Source organism: Cavia porcellus, unplaced genomic scaffold, assembly GCF_034190915.1.
Source record: "Cavia porcellus strain 051 isolate PalLab524CR breed Dunkin Hartley unplaced genomic scaffold, mCavPor4.1 scaffold_27, whole genome shotgun sequence".
NCBI lineage: Eukaryota > Metazoa > Chordata > Mammalia > Rodentia > Caviidae > Cavia > Cavia porcellus.
The window spans coordinates 821,133-848,766 of record NW_026947510.1 but is presented as its reverse complement, the minus strand read 5'-3'; the positions used below and the strand labels follow the sequence as shown (position 1 = coordinate 848,766).

General features: G+C 46.5%; 2 protein-coding genes across 3 annotated transcripts; both read left to right on the top strand.

Annotated features, from left to right (window-relative positions):
- Window positions 1-12,730: 12,730 nt before the first annotated feature.
- Window positions 12,731-18,229, top strand: Cd27 (CD27 molecule). Of its 2 annotated transcripts, none has more exons than XM_013145143.2 (5): window positions 12,731-13,014; window positions 13,212-13,256; window positions 16,907-17,080; window positions 17,522-17,641; window positions 17,871-18,229. In XM_013145143.2, exons 1-5 carry the CDS (start codon window positions 12,870-12,872, stop codon window positions 17,993-17,995), a joined length of 609 nt encoding a protein of 202 aa, XP_013000597.1. In that variant the 5' UTR covers window positions 12,731-12,869; the 3' UTR covers window positions 17,996-18,229. The 2 variants fall into 2 exon arrangements, with proteins under 2 accessions (XP_013000597.1, XP_003463333.2); XM_003463285.3 differs by having other exon boundaries at window positions 12,732-13,014; window positions 13,128-13,256.
- A 526-nt stretch (window positions 18,230-18,755) lies between these two features.
- On the top strand, window positions 18,756-27,346 carry Tapbpl (TAP binding protein like). Its single transcript, XM_003463284.5, has 7 exons — window positions 18,756-19,179; window positions 20,560-20,790; window positions 20,901-21,158; window positions 23,972-24,310; window positions 24,997-25,302; window positions 26,659-26,742; window positions 26,943-27,346. The coding sequence occupies exons 1-7, from the start codon at window positions 19,086-19,088 to the stop codon at window positions 26,984-26,986; spliced, it is 1,356 nt and encodes a 451-aa protein (XP_003463332.2). The 5' UTR covers window positions 18,756-19,085; the 3' UTR covers window positions 26,987-27,346.
- The last annotated feature ends 288 nt before the right edge of the window (window positions 27,347-27,634 follow it).

The window sequence follows — 27,634 nt, the reverse complement described above, 5'->3', positions numbered from 1 at the left end:
GTCTCTTCTAGAAAACCAGTGGTAAACGTTTAACAGCTAACTCCCTGGGTGGAAAATCCTTAGTCTACACCATTTGGTAGTTGTAAACAATCCTATGGTGGCCAATACGCCAATTTCAAGCTAGCAATGGGTAAGTGGCTCACAAAGTTCCTGAAAATGTAACAGTCTGACTTTGGCGGGACCTGCTGACTCTAGTGCACTCCTGGGAAATGAAGTGACCCTACAAGATGAGGTTCAGATGACACCCACAGGTCAGGGGCAAATGGAGCAATCAGTTACGCATGGGACTCAGATGCTTTAGACCCAGGAGTGTTTAGACAGGATTAGGGCAGGTGCTGGGCTGGTCTATGTACAAACTACACTCACCTGGTGGGCAGGAGGGGTCACACAGGAAAAGCAGGTGAGAAATGCCAGGACCCCACTGTCAAGGGAAATGGTCCCCCAACTCCCTGAAAATCATTTGTCTGCACTATGAATGATTCGCAGGGCCACCCACTTCCTACGTATGGCTTGTTCACTCACATAAGCGGTACATTCGTAGTTTCGTAAATCTTCGTGTGTCCTTCAATGCTCTGTTGGCTCAGCTCTCAGGATAACTGTTTGTTCTTTCAGTTCCATCTGTCACCACTGGAGCCTCAGCCACCAGGGAAGGAGAGACACAATGAACATGTGCTGAGTTCCCCAAAAAAGAAGGCATTTCCTTCAGACACACTGTCACCCCTTTGTCCTGCATGCAGCATGGTATATGACCCTAACCCAAGGAGATGAGACCTGATTTAGGGAGATCTGAGCCATGCCAGAGTTGATCCAGGTAATAACTGGCAGAGATGCAATTGGACTACCAGTCAGGCTGGGTCTGAAAGTCAGATGCTCTCCGCAGAGCCCAGGAGCCTCCTGACTCAGGGGAAGGGTACCCCTAGCCCACTCCTCTGTTCTTAGTCAAAGCTGCCCCTGCTATTTTGTTTTGTTTGGGGTTTTTTTTCTTTTTCATTTTTTTGGTACAATTTAGATATACATAATGACCACATTCATCATGAGGAATTTGTCATATATCTTTTTTTCCATTCTCCTCCTCTTCCTTTGACCCCTCTTCCCCTCCTTATTTGCAAAAGACTTGTTTCTTTCTTTTTATTTTTTATTTTTTGGCTTTTGGTTTCTTCTTCCTTTTTCCCCTCCTCCTCCATTGTTCCCCTTCTCACCTGAACGTTTTCTTCCCATTTCTAATATCTGTGAAACATTTTGGTCCTCATTTACGCTTTTGCTTTTTCACCCCAGAGTGACACATGCATGTCCAATTCATTTCATTAAAAGTATGGTCTCAAGGTGCATCCATTTAGCTAGAAATATCACAAGCTGATCCTTCTTTAAGGTAGAGTAGCACTCCATTGTATAAAAAAAATCCTGCATTTTCTTTATCCATTCATTGGTTAGTGGACATTTGGGCTGTTTCCAAGATTCAGCTACAATAAACTGTAAAGCTCTCCTTTAGAGCCACATCTTTACCTCATTTTTCTGCCCCTTGCCTGGTAACTTCTAGAATTTCCTTTGAATAGTCTTAACTTTTTCTGACTACGTAGACTTAAAACCTCAAAAGTCAGCACTCAAACCCTATCTGATTTCTGAAATTATCTTTACTTCAGATTAGAACTAATTTCCTAAACCACTTATCACATAAGTTCCTGAAAGAGAGACTCTAAGGGAACCCAGGAAGACGCAACTTCCACCTCCTACGAAAAAGCCCTTGCAATGCTCTGAATAAGGAGCTGTATTCAGAGGGACTAGAAATCTCTGCCATGAGTATAGGGACTGTCAGCTCCTGGCCAAGAGGCTAAATCAGATATTTAAATGTCAGGATTTTTGCCAGGTGTGGTGGTGTACCTTGTGATCCCACACTTGAGAGGCTGAGGTGGGAGGATTACCATGTGTTTGAGCCCTGCCCAGGCTATGTAGTGAGTTTGAGGCCAGCCTGGACTATACAGCAAGACCCTGTCTCAAAAAAAAAAAAAAAGAGAGAGAGAGAGAGAAAGATTTTTCCTTTTAAAGACAGGCTGCTTCTCCAGCTTCCCCCATGCTGAGTATAAACTATCAGCCCCAATTTTGATTCAAAGATTCAGCCATCTTGGCCAAAAATTTGGACATTTTCTGGCTTCTTCTCAATTTGGCCAAATTGTTTTTTGTTTGTTTGCTTGCTTACTTTGGTCTTTTTGAGACAGGGTCTTATTATGCAGTTCAGGCTGGCCTTGAGCTCACTTTGTAAGCCAGGCTGATCTCAAACTTACAACAATTCTCCTGCCTCAGCCTCCTGAATGCTGGGACTACAAGTGTGTGCCACCACACCTGACTAATTTGGACAAGTTATAAATAAATTATTTTTTCCATCTTCATGGGCTTTTCTCATAGTTGGTTGCAGGCAGACAATAAACCCATAACCCAGAAAGCCAGACACAAGTCACCTAGGGCTGAGGCTTTTCTTGGAGTGAGGAGGTGATAATGCTGGGGACTGAACCCCAAGGCCTCATACATGCTCAGCAAGCTCTACCGCTGATGCCAGCCCCAAGGGACAAAGCTTTACCACCCACTTGTCTGGAAGAGAAGACCTCAGGATGCATCAGATAGGAACCTGAGAGAAAACTGAAGACAACCTCCTACATAAAGCTAAAAATCTTATAAGAAATCTAGAAAAATCTTCTCACCAACACAGAGCTCTACAAAGATGTTCGTCTGCCTCTGACTGCCTTCTGGGAAATGAAACCTACAAAACATTACTGAGAGGCTGATGCTGTAGCTCAGGGGTAGAACCTAGCAGGCATGAGGTCTCAGCACCATAAAAATAAATAGAAAAATGTTACTGAAAACAACTACAGAAAACGTAACTGATAAGAAACACATCCCACATTAATAAACTAGAAAATTTAATATTGTTAAGTGGGACATGGTGATGTATGTCTATACTGCCCACACTCAGGAGCTTGAGGCAGGAGGATTGCCAGGGATTCAAGGCCAGCCTAGACAACACAGTGAGTTCAAGTCCAGCTTGTCTCAAAAAAGAAAAATAAAATTTAATATTGTCAAAGTATCAATGCTAATCTAAGTTATTTATAGATTCGATGTAATCCCTGACAATATGACATTTTCACAGAAATAGAAAAACCTAGAATTTGTATAGAATCTTAAGGAACCCTAAAAAGTCAAAACAATCTTGAGTAGATAATGCTGCAAAATACTGTATACACTTTTTAATTTAAAAATCCACTACTCAGCTATAGAAATCAGAACTGTGTGGTACTGGCAAAAAGACAGACATATAGGCCAGTAGAATCAAGCGCCCAGAAATAAACTCTCACTTATAACATGATCAGACAGTTTTGAGCCAGGCATGGTGGCACACACCTATAATCACAGTTATTCAATAGGCTGAGACAGGAGGACTACATGTTCCAGAATAACTTAGGAGGGCTGGAGATTTAGGACAGCAGCACAAGCACCTGCCTGGCAGGCACAAATCATGAATTCGATCCCTGGTACCCAGAAGAAAAAAAAAAAAAAAAAGAATGGCTTGGTATATTCAGCAAGAACCTACCTATAAAAGATCTAAACTATAAAACTGGGGCTGGGGATTTAACTCAGCGGCATAAGCGCCTGCCTTGCAAGCACACAGTCATGAGTTCGATCCCTGGTACCGACAAAACAAAAAACTATAAAATCCTTAAAAGAAAATATAGGGCAATATCTTCATTATCATGGATTCAGCAATTATTAGATATGACACAAATGGCATTACCAAAAAATTTTTTAAAAAAGAATAGATACACAAATTGAACTTCACATAAATTTTTTAATTTTGTGCATCATAAGAAGGTATAAAAGAATAAAAATAGCAATTCACAGAATGGGAGAAAATATTTGCAAATCACATGTCCAATAATGAATTAATATCCAGAATACATAAGAACTCCTAAACTTAATAAAGTAAAACATGCTGATTCAAAACATGAGCAAAAGACTCAAGACATTTCTCCAACACGTGTATTTTATCAGCATAATCATCAAGTAAGTAAAAATCAAAACTACACTAAGAAATTACCTCACAACCACAACTTTACATTACACTAGAATGGTTACTACCAAAAATAAGCTAACTTAGGCACTGTTGGTTGGAATGTGAAATGGTGCAGCCAGTGTAAAAAACAGTATGGTGGTTCTCAAAAAATTAAAAACAGCAGGAAGCTGAGGCAGGAGGATCACTGAAGTTCAAGGCCAATCTAAATTACATAGCAGGACGCTTTCTCAAAAAAATTAAAAATAGAACTATACAATAATTGAAGCATGGAAGGAACTGAAGTATCCACCTACAGATGAATGGATAAGCAAACTGTGATTATACATACAATGGGATATTACTTAGCCTTCAAAGAAATGACATTTTGGAGGCAAGGGATTTAGCTAAGTGGTATAGCACCTGCCTGGCAGGCGTGAGGTCCTGAGTTCAATTCCTGGTACTCCCTCCCTTCCCCCACAAAAAAAGGAATGACATTCTGACATACACAACATGAACAAACCTTGACGATACATTCACTGAGGTCTGAGTGTCACAAGAACATAAATACCATAGAACTCTACCCAAATGAGGTACTTAGAGCAGTGATGCTTCAGTAAACACAAACATCAAAACAACAGATTCAGAATTTGGAGGCAGATTTATTTACAACAATGGATACTAACAAGAAATTAAGCCTTACAAAAATGTCAGACCCTGATCCTTGGTAGTTTGGGGTTTATATGGGATAAGCAAGCAGGAAGTACTACTGTAGGCATTGTAGTGGCCAGCTACGCATCACAGTGACCAGCCATTTCTGAGAAACAGAAGCAACTGGAACAGGAACCGTTACCTGGGCCACTAACAGAAACTGAAGTACCCTGTCTGGTGCAGGTATTTATTTTGCTACATTTCCTCTTTCTTTTAGTTTCTCTAGCAAATATTTGCTGGGCATATTATACATGATCTACTGAGACAAGGCCAAGTTAGAAGCAGTAACTGAAGCAGAGCTATCAGTGGTTCTAGGATGGGCCCTAGCCAAAGTTTCCAAGATTGGAAAGTTCTACTGGGAATCTGTGGCTTGTTTCCCTTATTATAGGGTCTCTTCCTAAGTTGCTTCTATTTTTGAGGGAGGTTCTTTTTTTTTTTTTTTTTTTTTTTTTTGCTTTCTGAAACAGGGTTTCACTATGCAGTTCAGGCTGCACTCAAATGCACTTTGTAGCTCAGGCTGGCCTCAAAATTGCAGCAATCCACTTGCCTCAGCCTCCTGAGTGCTGGGATTATAGGCATGTGCCACCATGCCTAGCATCCCCAAATTGCTTTTAAGAAGAGACATGATTTAACATTGTTCTGGCAAGAGAGTCAGTTTGACAACCTGGAGCATGTCCACTTGTAGAATAAGGAGAAGAGTCTTACTGGTTGTTTTCTATTTTCTTAGGGCAGTCCTCCATAGAGTTAAGGTAAAAATCATAGCTAGCAAGAGAAAGGACAGCAAACAATACAACATCAAATCCTGAAAGGCACAAAAATCAAGGAGAATAATGCATTGAGGTGTGGAGCAATCCTATGAATGGTGTCCTCAAACTTCAGCCACACATGAACTGGTCGGCATCCAGAGTGACCAGAGCAGGGCTTTGAGTGCATCATCTCTCTAGAGCGAGCTTCGGAGGAGCTGTCTGGTCCAGGTAAATTCTCCAGCAATCGTCATCTGCTACCTGGGCAACTAACAGAAACTGAAGTATACTGGTTGGAGGGGCATTTTCTGTGACAGTGAAACTCACAGAGAAAAGTTGAATAGTAGATGCTAGGGTGTGGAGAGAGGGAAAAATAAGAAGTAATCAGGTTTTGGGTTTTTTTTATTGGTACATTTTAGATATACATAATGAACACATTCATCATACAAGTTTGTAACCTGTACATTTTTGCAGTAGGAATCAAACTCAGGACCTTGTGCTTTCCAGGGAGGCACTTATGCAACTGAGCTATATCCCCAGCCCTACAGGATCTATCTTGCTTCTTCTTTTTTTCCTATTCCTCTCCCCTCCCTTCAACTCCTTTTCCTCTTGATTTACAAAGCCTTTGTTTCCATTTTTGTTTCTATTCTTTTTTCTTGTCCTTTCTTTTATTTTCCCCTCTCCCCTCCTGTTTGTTTTCATCTAAACATTTTCTTCCCATTTCCAATATCCATTATACATTTTGGTCCTCATTTACACTATTGGTTTCTCATAAAAGAGAAACAATATGGTATTTACACATGCATATTCAATTTATTTCACTTAAAACTATGGTGTCAAGGTGCACCCATTTAGCTAAAAATATCTCAAGCTTATGCTTCCTTAAAGCAGAGTAGTATTCCATTGTGTAAAAAAAAAACTTGCATTTTCTTTATCCATTCACTGGTTGGTGGGAATTTGGCCTGTTACCAAGATTTAGCTATTACAGGGAAGCCGTGAGGGCTGGGAGGAGAACCAAGAAGCCAAATTGCACCCTCCCATGAGCGAATGGCAGTTGTGGGACAGAAAGAGAACCAAGAAGCCAACCTGTGCCCTCCTATGAGCCAGTGACAGCCATGCAGGCCAGAGAGAGAGCCAAGAAGCTAAGCCACGCCCTCCTGTGAGGCAGAAGCAGTGTGGGCCAGGAGAACCAAGAAGCCAACCCACACCCTCTCATGAGCCAGAGGCAGCCATGCAGGCTGGAAGGAGAACCAGAAACCAAACTGCACTGTGCCGTGAGCCAGCTGGCACACAGGCTAGGAGACAAGAAGAGCCTTCTCCCATCCCCTGTAGGCAACCAGCTGATTTGGAGAAACACAGACTGAGATGATAGCAAGTGATGCAAAAAACAACTTAATGCTTGAATTGTTTGATTGACTTTGCAGGCCTACAGCCAGTAGTCTGAAGGATAACAATATGCACTATAGCAACTATGGGGGATTTCTTTCTGTTTTGTTTTTGAAATCCAATATTGTTCTCACTGATTTGTGTTGTTCGGTTTTATTGTTTTGTTTTATTCCTTTTAAAATAAATTTTAGGGCTGGGGATTTAGCTCAGTGGCATAAGCGCCTGCCTTGCAAGCAGGCAGTCGTGAGTTCAATCCCCGGTACTGATAAAAAGGAAAAAGACCAAAAAAAATTATAAAAAATAAAAAGATTTAGCTATTACAAACTGTGTTACTATAAACATGAGTGTTCATATATTGCTGTGGTATGGTATTTTTAATTCTTTCAGGAAGATATCCAGAAGGGGGGTAACTGGTTAATGAAATCTCTAGTTCTAGTTTTTTGAAGAATCTACATTGATATCCACAGTGTTTGCACCAGTCTGCATACTAATCAATAGTGAAGATGGTTCCCTTTTCCCCCTAGCCCCATTAATATTTGTTTTTGGTTGATTTTTTGGTGCTATCCCTTCTTTCTGGGGTGATATCATAGACTGATCAGGTCTGCAACCTCCCAAATGAGTGGATAGTGAAGGCTTTTAAATGAGATAAGTGGTGTCATTTTAGAGCTCCTGGAGGATCAAAATCCTCTAGCAGAATTCAAGATTCTGGGGGCCAAGACAAAGAACTTCTCTCGGTAACCTGTATTTATTTGGTTTTCAAACAAAGGGAGGGAGTACTGAGGAAAACGTGAAAAATGAGCAGGATTTCGGGAGTCAGCTTAAAGACTTCCTCAAGTAGTAAATTATGCTAATTTAGGAGAACTGTCTTATCTCCAGGTTGATATTCATGGCAGGACTGAAACAGTAGGAAAGAACTGCAGCTACAGTCTCTATTTAGTTAATTGAGTTTGGGGCCAAGTGTCCTCAGCTGTGGCCTTATCTTGTCCTTTGAGGTGTCACTGGCATCACGGACCACTACAGGCTTCAGCCAGGACCACTGATTCATAGAGGTTCACTTACTATGAGTCTGTTGCCCATCTCCAGACAAGGGGCTTAGGCCTGGGACAGACTCACAAACCTAGAAAGCCAACAGGTTAATTTCAAATCCTGTTCAGAGCAGCTTTGTAGCGGTCTCCATCAGGGTCTCCATCATCAAATCTCTGTGTTTTTAACTTGCATCTCTCAAATGACCAGTAATGTTGAACATTTTTTCATATGTTTACCATTTCTACTTCTTCATCTGAGATCTGTTTGTTCATCTCAGATGCTTATTTTTGAATTGAATCTTTAAATTTGAGGGAGTCTGGTTGGTTGTTTGTTATTATTCTAGACATTAGCTTTTTGAGGAACATCTGGCAAAAGGTTTTCCTACTCTACGAATGGTCTTTTTACTCTGTTGGTGGTTTCTTTTACTGTACAAAAGCTTTTTAATAAGATCCCAGTTATTGGTGTTTTTTGTGATAGTTCCTGTGCAAACATAGATTTGTTCATAAAGTCTTTACCTATACCAATGTCTTCAAGAGTTCTACCTAGTCTATCTTCCAGCAGATTTAGTATTTGTTTTGATATTTAGATTTTTGATTCTTTTAGATTTTAGTTTCCTGGGAATTAAACCTTAGGAAAGATAGGGGTCTAGTTTTAATCTTCAGCCTGCAGAAATCCAGTTCTTCCAGCACCATTTTGTTAAAGAGTCTGTCTTTCTTTCAGTGAAGGTGTTTGGCTCCTTTGTCAAACATAGTGTGGTTGAGTGTTTAGGTTATTTCTGCATCTTCTAATCTGTTTCACTGATCCTCAGGTCCAGCTTTTTTGCTTTGTTTTGTTTTTGAGGGGGTGGGTTTTGTTTGTTTTTGCCAAAACATACACATCATAGCAGATTTTTTTTATTGGTACATTTTAGATACACTTAGTGATAGCATTCATCATAGATAATATGTACCTGTAATTGTAAATCGTTATTACAGCAGCTTTGTGGTATTTCAAGTCAGGGATTGTAATGCCTCCTGCCTTGCCTTTATTGCCATGAATTTGTTTTTGCTAGCCTAGGTCTCTTCAGGTTCCAAATGAATTTTAGGATTGTTTTCTCTAATTCTGTGAGATAGGCTGTTGGGTTTTTTGTTTTTTGTTATTGTTGTTGTTGTTTTTTGTACCAGGGATCAAACTCACATCCTTGTGCTTGCCAGGCAGGCACTTATACCACCAAGCTAAATCCCTGGCCTGCTGTTCGTATTTTAAGCAGGATTGCATTAAATCTGTATAACAATTTTGGAAGTATGGCCATTTTCACTGTATTGGTTCTTCCTACCCAAGAACAAGGGATATCTTTCTGATATCCTCTTTAATCTCCTCTTTCAAAATACTGTAGTTTTCAACATACAAGTCTTTTACTTCCTTTGTTAGATTGATCCCTAAGTATTTCTTTTTTTTTTTTTTTTTTGGATGCTATTGTAAAAGATGTGGTTTCCCTAATTTCTCTGACAGTTTGTTATTTGTATACAGGAATGCTACTGACTTTTGAGTGTTGACTTTGTACCCAGCTACACTATTGAATTAAATCTACAAGTTTTTAGAAGGTTTTTGGCGTCTTTATGTAGAGTATAACATCATTTGCAAATAATGATAATTTAATGTCTTCCTTTCCTATCCTGATTCCTTTCCTTTCTCCTGCCTAATTTCTCTGGCTAATATTTCCAGAACTACACTGAATAAGAATGGTGACAAAGGACATCTTGTCTTAATTCCTGATTTTAGAGTGAATGCTTTCAGGTTTATCCATTTAGTATGATGTTGGCAGTTGGTTTGTCATAGATAGCTTTTATCACTAGTTGTTTAAAGGTACAGACTTTTGTGGGGTTTTATTTGATTTGGTTTGGTTTTGGGGGGCTTTTTGAAGTGGGGCCTCCTTACCATGTTGCCCAGGCTGGACTTCAGCTCCTAGGCTCAAGCAATACCTCCCCAGCCTCTAACTAAGCCTAACTTTAGAGTTTTGATTTTGTAAAACAGAATTATGGAAATGGATGAAACAATGTTGGTACAACCTCATGGGTGCATTTAACACCACTGAAGAGGATAATTATTATTATTTTTTTTTTTTTTTTGGCTTTTTCCTTTTTATCGGTACCAGGGATTGAACTCACGACTGCCTGCTTGCAAGACAGGCGCTTATGCCGCTGAGCTAAATCCCCAGCTGAAGAGGATAATTAAAAACAGTCACAATGGTAGCTTTCACACTCTATGCACATTATTACTGTTCTGTTTTGGTTTGAGATAAGGCCTCCTTCTGTAGACCAGAGTGGCCTCAAATTTGTGATTCTATATTTGTGCATTTTATCACAAGTTTTCAAAACTGAAGAAAAAGGAAAATTCTGCCATACTTACTAGCATTCTATTCACATTTGATATAGAGGAAATTCAAGCAAATCTTGTGTCGCTGCATTCTGGAATAAGGAATTCCCTGGAGACACAGTCACAAACAAGACCTCAGCCAATATAAGTCTGGGAACTAGAGGTGGGCACAACAACACACAGCCCCCAGAAGTTATCCCAGTGGCCAGCCCCACTTCTTCCCACCCTGCCCACAATACGTCCTTAATGCAAATCCAGGAGACATCAAGTCTCAAGATTAAGCAGGAGGGTGACCCCAGGTAGGCCATAGTTACTGGTCCAGGTTGAAGGTTTGGTCAGAATTTCTCAAAAGTGATGAAAGCAGAGCCAGGCATAATCACTTACTCCTATAATCCCAGCCTTAAGGAGACTGAGACAGGAGGATCCTTAAGAATTCGAGGCCTGCCCGGCCTACATGGTAAGTTCAAGACCATCCTAAACTAGATAGTGAGGCCCTGTCTCAAAAAAATAAATAGACAAAAGTCCTCAAAAGAGAAAGCTCCTGAGGTCCTGTGGGTATGTCTTTGCAGATGCAAAAATAGTGCAGTATTTGTTGGGGGAGATCATACACATGGAGAGACTGGACCTATAAAAGAATGCAATAGAAGATGAATCCAAGGAAACTGTCAGAAGACTGCTCTCCTCAAGCCTGGGGACAACAGGGGTGTCCCCCAGACAGGAACTCAGTCTAGAAACCCACCTTTTGTCCTCTGACCAAGGGTTCTCCTGGAGGCCAGAAGTAGTAAGCAGCAGAGTCCTGGGCCTTAGCCCACAGAACGGAGGCGTGAGGTGGGTAGCTCTTTGGGGTCCAGCCCTCAGCACTCTGAGTCCCCTCTGGGACGTCTCTCCTCAAAGGTCCCTACCTTGTCACTGCTCTCAGGTTTCATCCTTTGCTCAGAACCTGTTGCCACCCCCTCTCCTTCCCTGTCTTGGGATAAGACCAACAGAGAAGTTTAGTTTGATGTTGACTTTTTTGTTTTGCTTATTTGCTTTGTGGTACTGGAGTTTAAACACAGGGCCTCACCCAAGCTAGACAAGCACTCTGTCACTGAGCTAAAACCCCACCCCTTTTTATTTATTTTTATTTTGAGACAGGGTCTACTAAACTGCCCAGGCCCGGCCTTGAACTTGAGATCCTCCTGCCTTAGTTTCCCAATTAGCTGGAATTACAGTTGTGCGTCACAAGACCTGGCTGACAGTGAAGACATTTACCAGAACGTAGGAACGAGGTGAGACTGTTAGTGACAGCAAAGTCCTCCTGCCCCTAAGTTACACTCTAGGTGGGAGGAATCTTGCAGAAAGTCCCACCAGATAGTGAGAAGGATGGTTTTCCACAGCTGTCCACATGGCGACCGTATGTGGCTTCACATTTGAGTGGAGCCCCCCTAAGGAGCTGTAGAGGGGCTATGGAAGGCAGGGTGGAAAAAATGAAGAGAAAGGAAACTGAAGAGTGAGATGGAGAGAACAGATCTAACAGATCTACCAGGTGCGACCACAGGGCTGTGACATTTCATGAGCAGGGTGGAAACAACTGCAAAACCCCAAACGCAAAGAGCCCAGGACAAGCAGGCCACACCTGTCACTGCCAGGAGAAGGACAGAGAGGGCACACTTCACTCTCCAGTTGGCAGAACACAGGGACCCACATCAGACTTCCCAGGAGAACTGGGAAACAGGAGAGAGGTGACCCACACAGAAACCATCCAAGTGCCCAAGTCCGGGAAGGGAGAGGCCTAGGTGCTCCAGGACACAGTGACAACCCAACCAGCAGAGAGGGGAGGGTGAAGATGGCCACAGGGGGAGCAATAGCGGTGCCTGTGTCACAGGCTGGCATGAAGATCACACAGTGTGACCCGAAGGGACACAAGCCTAAGACCCTTGTCTTTGATTTCAAACAGCGCTGCAGCAGGCTCTCTCGGCCTTGATAGCAGATCTTGATTCATGCAAGCCTAGGTATGCCCTGAGCCGTCCAACTTAGCGCATCCAACAGCTGTGCCATAGCAGTGCTGTCTGACCATCAGCGCTGCCAGCTCCAGCGAGGGTCCTGGCTTCCAAAGTTTAACCAACTCCAAGACTCTCAGAGAAAAGTCTGAGGATCTCAAGGTCAGTTCCCCTTCCTTCTTTGAACTGCTCATCTCTGAAAGAAGGGATAGAGAAGGGCAGAGGGGAGATACACAGATTAGCTAGTAAATGAGACAGGGGGTCAAGTGGGCATCTGGGTGTCCAAGTTTGCAAATAAGAGAGGTGGGCGACTACATATGGCCACATTTTTTGTAAAAACTCCTCAGAAACAGAGAAAGAGAGAGAGAGAAACAAGGAGAGGAAATACCTTTGAAGAACAGGGTGTTTCAGTTTGCCCTTTAACACCCTCCTCCCTGCTACTCAGAAAAGGGGAGGAGGAAGAGGATGCTAAAAAAAAAAACAACACCCAGCCACAGCAGAGCTGCGACTGCCAGCCAAGTCCAGCTTGCTACTGAAGCGGGGCAGCTCGGAAACCGTGGCTGCTGCCCAGGAAGGGCAGTGAGGCACCTGCACCCAGTGGTCAGCTACCAACAGGCAGGCGCAGCCCTCTGGATGACAGCCATGGTCTGGCCACCTCCTGGCTGGCTCTGTGTGCTGGGGACCCTGCTGGGGCTCTCAACTGCCCTAGACCCCAGGAGCTGTCCAGAGAGGCACTACCGCTCTGCAGAGAAGCTGTGCTGCCAGATGTGCAGGCCAGGTATGTGGGGACAGGACCTGCAAAGGTGAGAGGAATATTGTGACGGTCCCATTGCCCCGCGAAGAGGGATGAGCAGTCTCCCGCAGGCCTGACCCTGGGTCCTCTGCTCACAGGGACATTCCTGGTGAAGGATTGTGACCAGCACTCAACAGCTGCTCAGTGTGACCCGTGTAAACCAGGTCTTTCCTTCTCTCCAGACTACCACAGCCGGCGCCACTGTGAAAGCTGTCGCCACTGTCAAGGTGAGACAAGGGAAGGGTGTGCGGGTGGTGACCCTGGGAAATAACACCAGCTCTGGAGAAGCAGAGTGGGAGGTCAGTACTGGGAAGGGACTGGGTACTGGGTACTCTCGGTAAGGCAGGTGTCAATGTGGGATTATCTATAATCTCAGGAGAGGGAAGAGCAGAGTTTAAGGGGCTGGTGAGATGGGTCCCAGGGATAAGATCCAGACAACAGAAAGTAACATGGCTGGTATGGTAGTCCCAGCCTATAATCCTAGCTCCTCAGGAAGCTGAAGTAGGAGGGTCACCTGAGCCCAGGAGTCCAAGGCCAGCCTGAGCAATACAGAAAAAAAAAAAGTGTATGCAAAGAGGGAAGTGACTCTGGGACCCATATTTTCAACAAGTAACCAACTTCCAACTGATAAAACACTGTGTTCACAGATTTTGTATTTGTAAGTCAGCTATGTAATACTTCCAATACATCTTTCTAAGAAAATAATATAAGCCAGGAGGTAACGATGTTTATTTGCATAAATGTCTTTTATTTGCAGGGGGGGAGGGGGATGAGCATGTATGTGCACTGAGTTTTTATTATTTCGTAACCTTATCTCTTTTAAGATTGAGACATGGAACCTATAGTTATGAACTCTTATTATTTCCTCATCTTAGCTAAAAATTCAGAAATTATGTCAGAATACACGACAGCAGGCTTTAAAGTGGTCCCTTTGAACTAGCAACATTCCTCTTCCCTGGAATTACTAAACCACCTAGTAGTACACTGTTTGGTCCCACAAGGTCTTTTACCACTGTGTTCTTTCCAAAAGAAAACTTTTGTGACTACAAATCAAAGAGCTTCATTTTGTAGCTCCGTGGTAAAGTGTGAACTAAACATGCACAAGGTCTTGGACTCCATCCCAGCACCACACACACACACTCAAGCAACAACATTAATGTATGAGAAACAGTTCTCAAAAAGCTTTGAGCTGTGATTGTCAACAGATGCTTTTTCTCTTCCTGGCTGCAGCCTCAGCAGGGTTGCCTTTTAGTCAGTCTCCCTGGCTCACTCTGCAGGTTCTGTCAAAGGCTTTTGCTTTTTTTTTTTTTTAACCAGGGATCGAACACAACCTTCCTCTTGCCAGGCAGGTGCTGATGCCACTGAGCTAAATCCCTGGCCCTATCAGAGGCCTTTTCCTCCAGGACTGAGCCAGTCTTGGCCCCTGTTCTTATTCTGGGCTCACAATCTATACACAGGTCCCCTCTGGGAGACTCATGTGGGAGACAACTCCAGTGACTCCTTTTGAATCCAAAACAATTGTTGTAATTTTGAATACTTGGAGACTCATTTCCTTATAATGATATGTAACAGGCTGGCTAGGGTATTTCCTTCTCTTCAACTGGCTCTGAGCATTACAAATAAGGCTAGCGGAGGTGCTAATACGCAAGATCTATAGCCATCAGATAGTCCTGTTACCTCCATCAGATAGTCCTGTTACCTCGCATGGTGCTCTCCACAACAGGATTGAGCTGGCGAGATGTTAGAGCAAACAGCTCCAGGAATGTCCACTGAGTACACCCTCAAGATAAGAGGCTATGACTTCCCACAACATAAGAATTTGCATATCAGAAACCAAAGCGATAGCCCCCCAAAACAATTCCACTGTTATCTTAATTGGGTTATGTAAATTGATCCTTCTGCATATCTTTATCTCTGCAAATTATAGAGATGCCATTCTAGCCAGCCAGCTCATTAATCAGTAATCCCTGACATCCTCACTATCACTCATCCCTGAGCCACCCCCCCACTTTCTTCACAAGATAATAACTGCTGAGAGGCCTAGGATCAAGGCCTTTGTCTGCATGTCCTCCTGAGGATTGGATTTAGGACCCCTTGGCTGCCCTTAATTTGGAACATGTCTTGGTGTCTTTACTCTCGCCGTGGGTTGGGTTGTTGATGGTAGATTGGAATTAACTTGCTCGGATTCCAATAATGTCTCAATGGGATCACAAATATAACTTTTGGATTGTGAGGAAAACTAGAAAGAGGATTACAATACTTGAATGACTGAACTCGATATTTGGGTTTACAATAACTCAGGCTTTGGATCCCAGATACTCAAGGCAGCACCTGGCAGAAGGACCCTGGGGACCATGGCACAGTGTACCTGGCATGCTCACTTTCATTCTCTCTCTGTCTGTCTCTGTCTCTTTCTTTCTCTCTCTCTGTCTCTCTCTGTCTCTGTCTGTCTGTCTGTCTCTGAGTGTGTGTTTGCATCTTTAAGGGGAGGAAGTGCCTGAAATCAGCTCTCCTTTGGCTTCTGTGCACAGGTTAGACAGGTAAATGGCTACTCACCTCTGCAGGCAAGGGTACTTCATCCACGGTGAGGAGCCCTGCACCTTCCTCAGCCCTGCCCCTCTCTTTCCACAGACAGCCTCATGAGCCACCCACCCGGCCACTCTTGTATCCTCTCGCTGTCCCTGGCATCTCCCACTCCTCCCCAGTGCATCTTTGTCCAGGCTGGCTCACAGTGCCTGGTCAGCCACAAAGACATTAAGTTCTATAGCAACCCAGAGTCAGAATTCAGAAGAGGCCACGGGGTGGTAAGAATGGGAAAGAACCTGTCTCTCCCACATCCTGACAAAAGGCATAAAGAAAGGAAGTATTAGAGTGAAAGTGTTCTTTGGCACCCTCCCTTCCCAGGCCCTTCTTCCACCTGTCATAGCTCCCCAGACATCAAGGTCCCAATGAGTGTGCAGCCCTGAGGCTCCTGCTCAAGCCTGTCCCACATCCAGGTGTGGCTGTCCTCCGAATCACCCTTCTCTCAGCCCCAACCACCTGCCAGTCCAGCCCAGAGCCCCCTATCACCACCAGCACCTGACTCCCACACTGAAGTAAAAATCACATTTTAAAGGCAAAAGAGCCACGTGCAACGGTACCTGTCTGTAATCCCAGCACTCAGGAGGCTGAGGCAGGAGGATTACTGAAAGTTCAAGGCCAGCCTGGGAAAGGTCAAGGCCAGCTCAAGCTACATAGTAACTACATAGTGAGACCTAGTCTAAAAAAAAAAAAAAAAAAAAAAAAAAACCTAAAGGATATTCATAATCAGTAACTCTCTAGTAAAGTTCAAAACCTATCAGACATCACAGCAACACCATTCCTAACTGCTGAAATCCGGAAACGTCACTTGGTGATGGGTTCCTGCAGCACCAAGAGCGAACACACTGCAATTCCAGTCAGCCCCAGGGATGAACTACACAAGGGGTTCAGGAAAAGAAGCCAGCAGAAATAGGTCCATACGGCACGATCCCACCTATAGCTTGTACTTAGGATGCATGTGTGTATTTCTCTGTATATACATCACATTCCAATAGAAAGTAAAGTACCCATGAGTAATGGAAGAAATGATGTAAGTTCTTTCTGCTTTGCAGCTTCCACTTCTGAGCCTAAGAGTGTTCTGAAATGGACCAGCTTTCTTTTTTAGTAACAACCCTAATAACAGCGAAGGCCATGGGTGACCACGGGGGAGGGCAGCCCTCGTGGGGGCTGGGTGCGGCAGAGGGAATGGAAAGGGGTCACGTCCCCCGAGGTGGGCCTAAAATGGGGGTGGGGACTGAGCACGTGGACCTGCAGGTGGCTGAAGCCTGAGGGTCCTCTGCCCTTCCTCTTTTGCCAGGTGTCTCCACTCGCAACTGCAACGTCACCACCAACACCCAGTGTGCCTGCCCCCAGGACTGGCAGTGCAGGGACACGGAGTGCACCGAGTGTGACCCTCTTCCAGGCCTGACCATTCTTCCCGCTGCTGCCCAAGACGCACACCCTCTACCTGACCACCCAGCTTACACCAAGAGTAAGTTCTGGCCCCGTCCCCAGTGTCCAGTCACTTAGGGTAAGGGTGACGCCTCCGTCAGTGCTCCCCACTCCCACACCCACCCCAGACAGCTTCCTGGCCAGCCTGCTCCTGCCTTCCCGGCAGTACATGGGCCTACAGCCCAGGATGTCCTAGGGGGCTCATTCAGGCTATTTTCCCAGAAGTGCTGGAGGTCAGGTCAGGGTCATGCAGACTCCTGCTGAACCAGGCAGCTGCCAGCTCTCAGCACCTCCTGGGCTTGTGAGCTTTCTCCCTAATCCCCATTCCCAGAGAGAAAGCAGAGGTCAGGCAGGACGCTTCCATGAGGAGGGAACACAGAGAACTGATAGGGACCGGGCAGCAGGGTAGAAGAGAGAGGCAGGGGTGACAGGAGGGCGGGGCCAGACTCCCCATAGCCCCCGTGTGCCCTGCCTCTCACAGCCCAGGGGCCCCTGTGCAGCTCAGACTGTGTCCGTGTCTTCATGATCTTCTCCGGAATGCTTCTGGTTTTCACCCTCGGCGGAGCCCTGTTTCTCTACCAACAGAGAAGATGCCAATCAAGTAAGACACCGAACCCAGGCTTTCCATCCTTGCCCTATGCCACACCCACCACCTCAGCCCCGCTGTCCGCACCTGGAACCCCTGTGAAGCCTCCACAGCCCCAGTTCCACCAGCCCAGTCCCCACTTTTCCATCCCTCATCTCCGGCACCTTCTCGGCAGCCCCAAGCTCACCCTCCTTAGCAACTGTCCTCCTGCTTCACTTCCTCTCTCCACTTCACTCTTCTGTAGACAAAGGAGCAAACCCAGAGGAGTCTACAGAGCCCTGTCCTTACAGCTGCCCCCGCGAGGAGGAGGGCCACACAGTTCCCATCCAGGAGGACCACCAAAAGCCAGAGCTGCCTTCCTACCCCTGACCAGTCAGGCAGGAGGGAATGGCTGACCACAGGAAAGCTTTGGCCTCCTCTGCTCCGGTGGCCATCCAAAGCAACATCAGGAAGGATTCCAGTCTCTTCTTTCCTCAAGACCTTTTGCCTTGACAAAGTGCCTTCTTAGACTGGCTGTGACAAGGACTTGAGCCCAGCAAGTCTGGCCCCTGCACTGCAGGAGGGCCTAGGTTCTGGCTGTAAAATACACTTCTGGTGGTGAAAGCCCTGAGTGCTATATTCCTGTCTCAAAAAAACAAAGACAAAATGGACAAAACAGAAGTGACAGCAGTGTTTCTCTGACATGACAAACTGAAAGTGTAAATAAGGACCAAAATGTATATTAGGTATTGTGAAATAGGAAGAAAATGTTCAAATAGAAAGGGAACAAGGAAGAGCTGAGGGAGAAAGAAAAGAAGGAAAAAGTAAAAAAAAGAGAGAGAGAAGGGAAAAATGGAAACAAAGCTTTTTGTAAATGGGGAGGGGTTGAAGGGAGGGTAGAGAAATGGAGAAAAACAATCAAGTTATATCATGTACAGCTACAAATTCCCTATGATGAATGTGATCATTATGTGTATCTAAAATGTACCAATAAAATGTGATTGGAGAAAAAAAGTGATGGCCTCCCGCACCTAAGCTTCCCAGCCTCCGCTCTGCAGGTCCAGTCCCCGGAGTGCAGCTCCCAGCCTGAGGCGGGACAGAGTGAGCGTGGCCCCAGCAGAAAAGGAGGCCAGCGGCCGGCCGCGCTCGGCTTCCGCTCTGGCTGCGTCCCCTGCCCCTTCCGCACAGTTTACAGCCGCACCTTCCTAGGGCTCTAGCGAAGCAAATGAGCGCGGTGAAACCAACTGCAGACCTGGGATTCAAAGAAAGAGGAATAACAGCCGCAGGCCTCCGGCAGCTATAGTCAAGCTTTGCCAGTAACTAGGAAAATGAAAGCGAAAGAGAAGTTCAAAGAGAACTGAGAAGAACCCACAGGCCAAGCCAGGGGTGTCCTGAGAGCGCTCTCCTCCAGCCCAGGCCGGTCCCCAGCAGCAGGGGGTGGCCGTGGGCACAGCAGCCGCCCAGGAGAGAGAGCAGCCCCATGGGCGCGGAGCGGGGCTGGCGGCTGCTGCTGTACGTGGCTGTGGCTGTGGCTGTGGCTGTGGCTGTGGCTGGGTCCGGAGCGGCGGGAACCGGTGAGTCTGGTCGGGAGAACTGGCTGCGAAGCGCAGCCTCCGATCCGATCCCCCAGATGGCCGCCCCCTAGGGCCGGTTCTAGGACCACCAGGCAGGAGGCTCACGGCCGGCAGGTTAAGGAGTCCACGGTGTGGGGAGCGGGGCTGAGCACCCCGCAGGACAAAGGGTAAAAGAGCTCCTCTCCGGAAGTGGAAGGGGAGCCACTGTCCCAGAGGGGAGAAGGCCCCGGCCTGAGAGCGGACTCCCCAGCCTAGCAAATCTCTCTGGCGGGGACTCTGGGTAGGGCGGGAGGCCACCGCATTTGGCTGGGTGCAGAGCGGACTCAGGCGCTGCTGGAAACTGGGAGACGGCTGTGGCTGACCGGCAAGGCGCTGCCTGGCTCCTCCCCCATAGCAGTTGCTCGCTTGTTTTTGCTGAGAAGCCTGGCTGAAAAGCAGTCTTTCTTTTGTAATTAGAATAAAAGTGTAAACTCTTCTGAGCAAGGCTGATTCAGGATTTTAAATCACAGCAGCCGGCACAGAGACACATACCTGTAATCCTAGCAGACTGAAGCAGGAGAGTGGTGAGTTCAAGGCCAGCCTGAGCTATATAGCCAGACTCTGTCTCAAAAAAAAAAAAAAAAAAAAAAAAAACCACACACACACAATTTTTTTTTTCCACAGTGAAGCCAGGCATGTTGGCACAGGCCTGTAATCCTAGCAGTGAGGCAGGAAAATCACTGTGCGTTCAAGGCAAGCCTGGGCAACATAGTGAATTCAAGGCCAGCCTGAACTACATTGTAAGACTATCTCAAAAAAAAAAAAAAAAAAACCAAGAATTAAATAATCATCATCATCCACACCAAGTATTTGCCCAGCATGGCAAGCCAGGTAGATGACAGAATACTGGAACAGAGTGATAGAATTTTCAGTGCAAAAGGGAACCATCGAATAGATTTTTGGCACGGCTGAAAAGATAAGAATTATGAAATAAAAGTGACCTTTATTTTAAGAATGTGGGGAGAGACTCCATGACCTCCAGGGTCTGGCATTCTCTCCGCCAGACATGTGGTGTGGGGGCATACATGTAGCTTAGGTTTGGGGTGGTGCCTAAGGGGCATTAGTGATGCACAGGTAGCCAAATGGTATTCATTTAGCGTCACAGGTAAGTTGCCTAGGGGCGGGGAAAGGTGACCTCAAGATAGAGCCCCTTGGTTCCGCCTCCAAGGCTTCACTGGCTACAGCATTCCATCTGGAGCCAAAACCTTTCACAGAGAGACACCTAGGACCCCAAAGACAACTCTAACCGCTCAATGAGTCTATTTGAGGTATTCAGGTGGGAAGCAGGTGTGGAGTAATCTTCTGAGCAAGACAGTGCTCACCCAAGAATGTCCCCTGCAGAGTCCCAGGTGGCAGACAGACAGCTGCGGGCAGTGGATGTGATCTTAGAATGCGTCCTGGTAATAGAAGCTGAGCACCCCAGGGCTTTTGCCAGTGATGTGAACAGGAAGAAGGCCTTGCTGGTGCTGAAGCAGGTGCCAGTGCTGGACGATGGTTCTCTGGAAGGCTTCACTGACTTCCAACAGGACACAGTGGCGAAGGATGACTCACTTGTTGTCTTTGAGGCCTCAGGTAAACGCCATCCACCCTGTGTTCCTGTCCTTCTGGGCTCCATCCCCTGGGACAGCCCACCTGTCCCTGCCCCCACCTAACCCAGCCTCTGTGTGTCCCTTTCTCCCCAGTGAACGGGGTAGAGATTCCGCAGGCTGCAGCCCTGCTCCACGCTGACTGCAGTGGGAAGGTGGTGAACTGTGAGATCTCCCAATACTTTTTCCAGACCAGACCCGAAGCCATTTGGTTCATGGCCAATGTGCAGGTATCCAAACAGGGACCCAGTGTCTCCATGGTGATGAAGACCGTCAGGGATGCAGACGAAGGGGCTGTCCAGCAGCTCACACTGAACTTGCTCCTGAGCCTCCAGAGGACTGTGCGGACCACAGGTGAGGACATAAAAAGCAAACATGCAAATAGCAGGAAAAAAAATTATGTTTCTTTAAAGGGGCAAGAGATGCAATAGAAGGGACAGAGGCCACTTCCATTTATGACATGAGTCGGCTCAGATACTGAATCCAGAGAGGAGAATGCTGGGAGGCCCACAAGTTGAGAGAGGGTCTCAGCACAAAGAAAAGCTGTGCATCATCTCCAAAGGGCGATGATTTCATCTCACCCGGATGCTGTGGCCCAATGGGTCACGAAAGGCTTTTCTATTCACATACACTGTCCCTTGCAGCCCTACTGAGGAAGCACCAGTTTTGTCCCAGAGAAAAGTTAGGTTAGTCTGGTGCTACAAAGTAATTACAGCAAAGCACAGAGGCACAGAATTGTTCATTATCTCCTATCACCTTAGCAGCACATAAGCCATTTTCTCGGTTAGTAACGCCCAGCCCTGGCCCTCTGTAACTCAGCATGTCCTAAGTCACACAAAGTGCTGACAGGTTTCTCCAGAGCCCACCTAAACCAATATTTTGCCAGTCATGTACATAGAGATGAGAGGGTTGTTCTTCTATCCTTGGAAAGTTAGAACACTAACCTTTCTGAGGCCCAAACTAAATGCCTCCTGCCACATCAGAAAAGGATACTAGCTGGGCATGGTGGCATATTCCTATAATTTCAACCCTTAGAAGGCTGAGGCAGGAGGATCTTAAGTTTGAGGCCAACTTGCACTCAGCTTGGATAGGACTCACTAGCTAAGGACTCACACAGCCCGACTGACCCTGTCAAAGAAAGGGAGCAAGGGAAGGGGGGAAAATGAGAGGGAAAAGGAGAGAAGGACATCTGCTGAGTGTCTAATGTAAGCCTGACATGGTTTGGTATTGCTGCTGTTTTAGATTTTTCTAACCTACAAAAAACATGGAAGAATAATATAAAGCCCATATAGCCCCTTTGCCTAGAGATTCACTAGTTAATATTCTGCTTGTTCCCCCGTGCTTCTTCCAACATGCAAATAGATCCATCTCTATCCTTGAATGCTAGGTTTTTCAGGCACAATAGAGAAGCAAAAAACAAGAAAAAAAGGTCTTTATGAGGATGTGGACAGAAGTATATAACTCATGGGGCTGGGCTTCTCCTCTGGCCAGAGAGAAACCGGGCGGAAGGTTGTATAATCTCTGGCCAGAGGCAGGGTTTGGGGCAAGCGTTGATGATGTGTGAGGAACTAATTGGAACTTTCTTGTGTGAAAGAGGAAGTTGTAATCAGGGCTGAGAGGGAAGGAGGAGGAAGTGGTTATCAGGGTGAAAAGCTCTGTTGTTTTGGCCTTCCGCCATGTTACACCGCCGCCATAATATTCAGTAATTTATACTAGGCAGAAACATTTCATTAAGCTGAACTTCAACGATCTCAACACTTCATTCCCAAATAGTGCTATGTAGGTTTCTAGTGAGGGACAAGGTCATTCTTCACAATCACAAAGCCATCACCTCGGAAGCCCGCCAAGGTGGGGTCGTGGTCTACTCATGGTGCACCCTGTAGAGAATTTCATATCAAAATGAACCGTCAGGTGGCATTATATCCTTACCATCACCCTCTGCTGGCAATTTGAACAGGATCAGGGATAAGGCGCTCTCCTGCCAACCTCCAGTCAGCGTACATTTAAATTGATAAAATAGTAGTCTCATATATAATACCCAAATTCAAAGTTCTCCAACTGCCCCCCCCTTTTTTATAGCTTTTTCTTTTTTTTTTTTTTTTACACATATTTCTCTTTTTTTGGTACCAGGAACTGAAGCCAGGACCTTGTGCTTGCCAGACAGGTGCTTATGCCAGAGCTATATCCCTGGCCCTTTTTCTTTTTTTAAATCCAGGATTCAAACAAAGATCATGCATTGCATTTTTTTTTTTTTCTGTTCATCAGTCTAGACCAGTCTTTTATAGCACTGACTTATTGGTGGTGGTGGTGGTGGTACTGGGGCTTGAACCCACGGCCTTCCACAGAGCTACATCCCCAACCTGTCTTGCCTTCCTCTTCCCCTCTTTTTTCCATCTTTTCTTCATTCCTCTTCCTACTGGAAACTGAACACAGGGCCTACAGATACATCCCAGTCCTTTTTAAATTTTGAGACAGGGTCTCTTGCTAACTCACTAGGTTGCCCCAGTTTCAGCTTGAACTTGCAGTCTTCCTGCCTCAGTCTCCCAGAGTGCTGGGGTTGGAGGCATGTGGCACCACACCCGGCTTGGTCTTGACATTTTTGAAGAGTACAGGCTAGTTGTCCTGTAGAATATGCCACTTTTTCTGTTTGTGTGACTTAATTTCCTCATGACTGATTTAGGTCAAGCAGGTCTAGGACAAATACCAACAGTGTGTGCCTTTTAACTTGCCACAGTCTTCATTCACAGCAGCCTTGCTTGAGCAGATGAGGCTTGCCACACTGAGGACCTTGTAATAATCATACAACTAGCAAGCAGAAGAGCCGGGATTCCGGAACTTTGCAACTGCGCTGGTGGTGCCTCCCTGAGGGCCAACAGTAATAGCATGAATTTGAAAGTGGCAGAGGAGAACCCCTAATGTTGCCTACTGTTTATCTTTCCCGGAGAGCAATCCATCCCTTTCATCAGATAATCTAAGATATAAGTGATCCCTGTGCACTACGCCCTTCTTCCAGGCCCCAAATCTTTGTGGTCTCAGCTGATGGGAAATGAGCTAGAACTAGCTTCACTGTCCAGGGCAGGGGGCAGGGCCAGTGTCCACCCAGAGCTGAGACACCAGGTGACGTTGAGAAGGAAGCAACCCACAAGCCACCCCTTTTGTTCCTACAGTGGAGTTCCAGGTGACAACAGTGTCCCAATCCCTGAATTTCCTACTGGGCTCTTCAGCTTCCCTGGACTGTGTCTTCTCGATGGCACCAGGCCTGGACCTCCTCAGCGTGGACTGGCGGCTGCAGCACCAGGGCAGTGGCCAGCTAGTATACAAATGGAAAACAGGGCAGGGGCAGGCCAAGCGGGAGGGAGCCAGCCTACAGCCCGAGCAGCTACTCAGGGCAGGGGACGCCTCCCTCACCCTGCCCAGCCTCAGTCTGAAGGATGAGGGTACCTACATTTGCCAGATTACTACCTCTCTGTACCAAGCTCAGCAAAACATCCAGCTCAACATCCAAGGTGAGGCCAAGGCTTGGTCAAGGTGGGGGGGGTGGGGTAAACACCTGTTAGGATTGTTTCCCAGATGGGAAAATATGAGGGCAATATGATGCAAATACAAGGGCATCTCCTGAGGCAGGCCACACTTCCCTGGCTACATGCCACATTCATTGTAGCAGACAGATGGCCTCAAATAAGTGTCTCCTGGGTCCCCACATAACTCCACCAGGAGCTATCTAGCCAGGATCCTGCTGTCCTGCCCTGGCCAGCCACCTGCAATCACCCCAGTCCTTTTGCACCACATCCTTAGAAGCAGCAGGGGACAAAGAAGGGGTGGAGGGAATAATTCTGACCAAGAGGAAAATTTTACCTCTGATTTCCTTTAAAGCTACCAACTTGTAGTGACAAGAAGCAAGTCCAGGGGCTGGGGGTGTAGCTCAGCAGTGGAGCCCTTGCCCAACGTAAGTGAGGCCCGAGGTTTCACTCCTATATTGCCAAAAATAGAGGAAGAGAAAAGCCATTTCTGTGACCTTCCCAGAAAAGGTAATTACAGCCAGCATCTAAGGACACCCCTCACACTTCCACCCCTTGGAACAACACTGAAGAAACTGTGGCCTCCATATCCTCCCTCAGTGGCTTCAGGCTCAGACTCCCCTGTTGACCCCAGTTGGACCCCTCACGATTCTTATCCCTCATTCTTTTCCTAGCTTCCCCCAAGGTAGAGCTGAGCTTGGCAGACAGTGCCCCACTGCCCACCCTCACCTGCAAAGTCACTGGCTATTATCCTCTGGATGTGGTGGTCACATGGATCCGAGAAGAGGAGAGCAGAGCCCCAGTCCAAGTCTCTGGTGCCTCCTTCTCCAGCCTCAGGCAAAGCATGGCAGGCACCTACAGCATTTCCTCCTACCTGATTGCAGACCCCGGCCCGACAGGTGCCACTTACACCTGCCAGGTTACCCACATCTCCCTGGAGCAGCCGCTCACAGTCAGCACCAGGATTGTACCAAATGCAGGTACTGAATATGTCCTCCTCGTCCTACCTTGTGTATGGGCTCCTGGAGCTCCTGCCCCCAGCTGTCTGTAGCCCTGTGCTGCTACCCACGTGCTTAGCCAGTCCCAGCCTTTTCATGTTCCTGCCCTGTTCTGGCTTTCCCAAAGCAACAGCTTCCCCCACATGTTCCACCTCAGCCTTCAGAAGGCCAGGCACTGTGGGTGGGAAAGTCAAGATGGATGGGCTCCTGATCCTGCCCTCCAGAAGCTTAGTCCCACTCTGAGATGAAACTAGGGAGGCAGTGGGGGACACTGCAGGTGGCCAGCTGAGGGGAAGGGACACTGTCAGATGGAAAGAACAGCAAATGGAAAGATCAAATTGTAAAATACATGCAGAAAACTTAAGGAACTGCAAGTCGTTTAGTACAAGTAGAGCCAAGAGTAATGTGAAGAAAGAAGCTTGAAACTTTAGACATAATTGTATTTATTAAACATGAATTGAATACTATATTAAGCACTTATATTTTAAGTATAATCTTCCATTTCACTTTTTTTTGTCTTGAAAAAGGGTCTCACTATGCGGTTCAGGCTGGCCTGGGGCTCACTTTGTAGCCCAGGCTGGTCTCAAGTTTGCAACGATCCACCTGCCTCAGCTTCCCAAGTGCTGGGATTACAGGCATGAGCCACCATTCCTGGCCCCATTTCACTTATTTTTTGAGACAGGATCTCACTATGTTGCTCAGGTTGGCCTTAAACTCCTGGGCTCAAGTCATCTTCCACCTCAACCTCCCAAGTAGCAGGGACCTGAAGTGTGCACCGTAGTGTGCAACTCCAGGAAGCTGGCATTCACAGATGTTAAATAATGTGCCAGGTTACCTACCAGTAAGTGGTAAAAGAGAAAAACAGGCAATTTGACTCCCTTTATAGGCTCAAACCTTGTAATCTCAATGGGCCTTAAAAATGGAATGTCACCCTGAAAGCCACTGGATGCTGCTGAAAGGGGACACAAAAGAAAGGATCTGCACCTCAGAAGACAGGCGTCCAGGAACATGGGGCAGTATCAGGTTGCTCACTAGAGTGCATTTCTCCAAAACTGGACTTTGCATCAATGTTCCGAGTTATTTGTCAAGTTCAGTTTAACTGTCAGTGACTGACAACTCTGAGCCTCTCACAAGCAGTTTCTGAGATGCCGTCATGAGGGAAGAGGCAGGAGTGTGTGTAACAGGAACACCTGGTGCCTACTCATGAACGAGTACTGTGTGCACAGCTCCGGCTCCTCCCCAGGGTGTACACATACACGCACACGCACACGCACACACACGCACACACACCTTGCTCAGCACAGGGGATGAGCCCTGCCTCTGCTGCTCTCCCTACAGAGTGGGAAATGGTCATCGGAGTCCTCCTTGCCAGCTGCATCTTCCTGCTTGCACTGTTGTTCCTGTGGCTTCAGAGACGGCAAGGTGAGTGCCCAAGTCCTGAGCTCCGACTTCTGACCCACCTGACCTGTAGATCAGCTCCCTCTGAGCACTAACCCCATCCAGACAGGGATGCAACTCAGACACCTGTGTTGCAGATGCCCCTGCCACCAGCCATCCCAGACAGCCTCTTGCTGTTAGGGTGACCCCAAGTGAATTCTACCCTGTTCCCTGTTTTTTCTTAGCTTCTTCAACAAAGTTTTTCAAGACCCTGAAGCATTCGGAGTAGCCACTCTCCAGGCTCAGCATGACCTTGTTCTCCAGCATCACCACAGCACAGCTGGGAAGGCCTTCAGGAGGTGCCAGAACTGAGGGCGGGCCCTGGCCCTGAGCAGGCTCCATCTTTCTGCACTGTGTGCCTTGGGCCACTGATCAAGGCAGAGAAGGGGAAGAGGTGAGGGGCAACAGGAAGCCAGAACATCTGGGTGGAGCTGACATTAAAGGGCCACATCTGAGGTAGGTGGTAGGAAAAAAGAACTAAAAGAAGCAGAGGAAAAGGTGAAGGACAGCAGGCCCAGGCGGGGACAGGGCCAGCCCTCACAAACAGAACTGTGTCAAAATAAAAGCTCCTTGAGTCTACTGAGGCAAAGCTTCTCCATTCCCTGTCTTTCATTGCTGGTTCTAACTTAGGCCTATCCCGAGTCACAGCTGTTCCTATTTGCAAAGTGTTTGAAGTTGTGAAACGCAAGTCCTCAGAGGCAAACCAGGGCTCGGTCTGTGTTGCTGCATGTAGCCCTGAGCTGTAATTGAGTCCTGCTCCTTCAGATGGTTGCTAGAATTGCAGGAAACCTGTAAATCCTCACTCCATCAGCAAGACGGGCATCTCCTCTTACTCATTGCTACAATATGCTGGGTCAGCAGTGGAACTCCCTAGCAA

What these genes read in the sequence shown, in the direction of transcription:
- Tapbpl (XM_003463284.5), top strand. Translation starts at nt 19,086, where the DNA reads ATGGGCGCGGAGCGGGGCTGGCGGCTGCTGCTGTACGTGGCTGTGGCT. An exon ending in TGTTGTCTTTGAGGCCTCAG is followed by an intron (nt 20,791 to 20,900) that starts GTAAACGCCATC and finishes CTTTCTCCCCAG; the next exon opens with TGAACGGGGTAGAGATTCCG. An exon ending in GTGGCTTCAGAGACGGCAAG is followed by an intron (nt 26,743 to 26,942) that starts GTGAGTGCCCAA and finishes GTTTTTTCTTAG; the next exon opens with CTTCTTCAACAAAGTTTTTC.
- Cd27 (XM_003463285.3), top strand. Translation starts at nt 12,870, where the DNA reads ATGACAGCCATGGTCTGGCCACCTCCTGGCTGGCTCTGTGTGCTGGGG. An exon ending in AAGCTGTCGCCACTGTCAAG is followed by an intron (nt 13,257 to 16,906) that starts GTGAGACAAGGG and finishes CTCTTTTGCCAG; the next exon opens with GTGTCTCCACTCGCAACTGC. An exon ending in CCACCCAGCTTACACCAAGA is followed by an intron (nt 17,081 to 17,521) that starts GTAAGTTCTGGC and finishes TGCCTCTCACAG; the next exon opens with CCCAGGGGCCCCTGTGCAGC.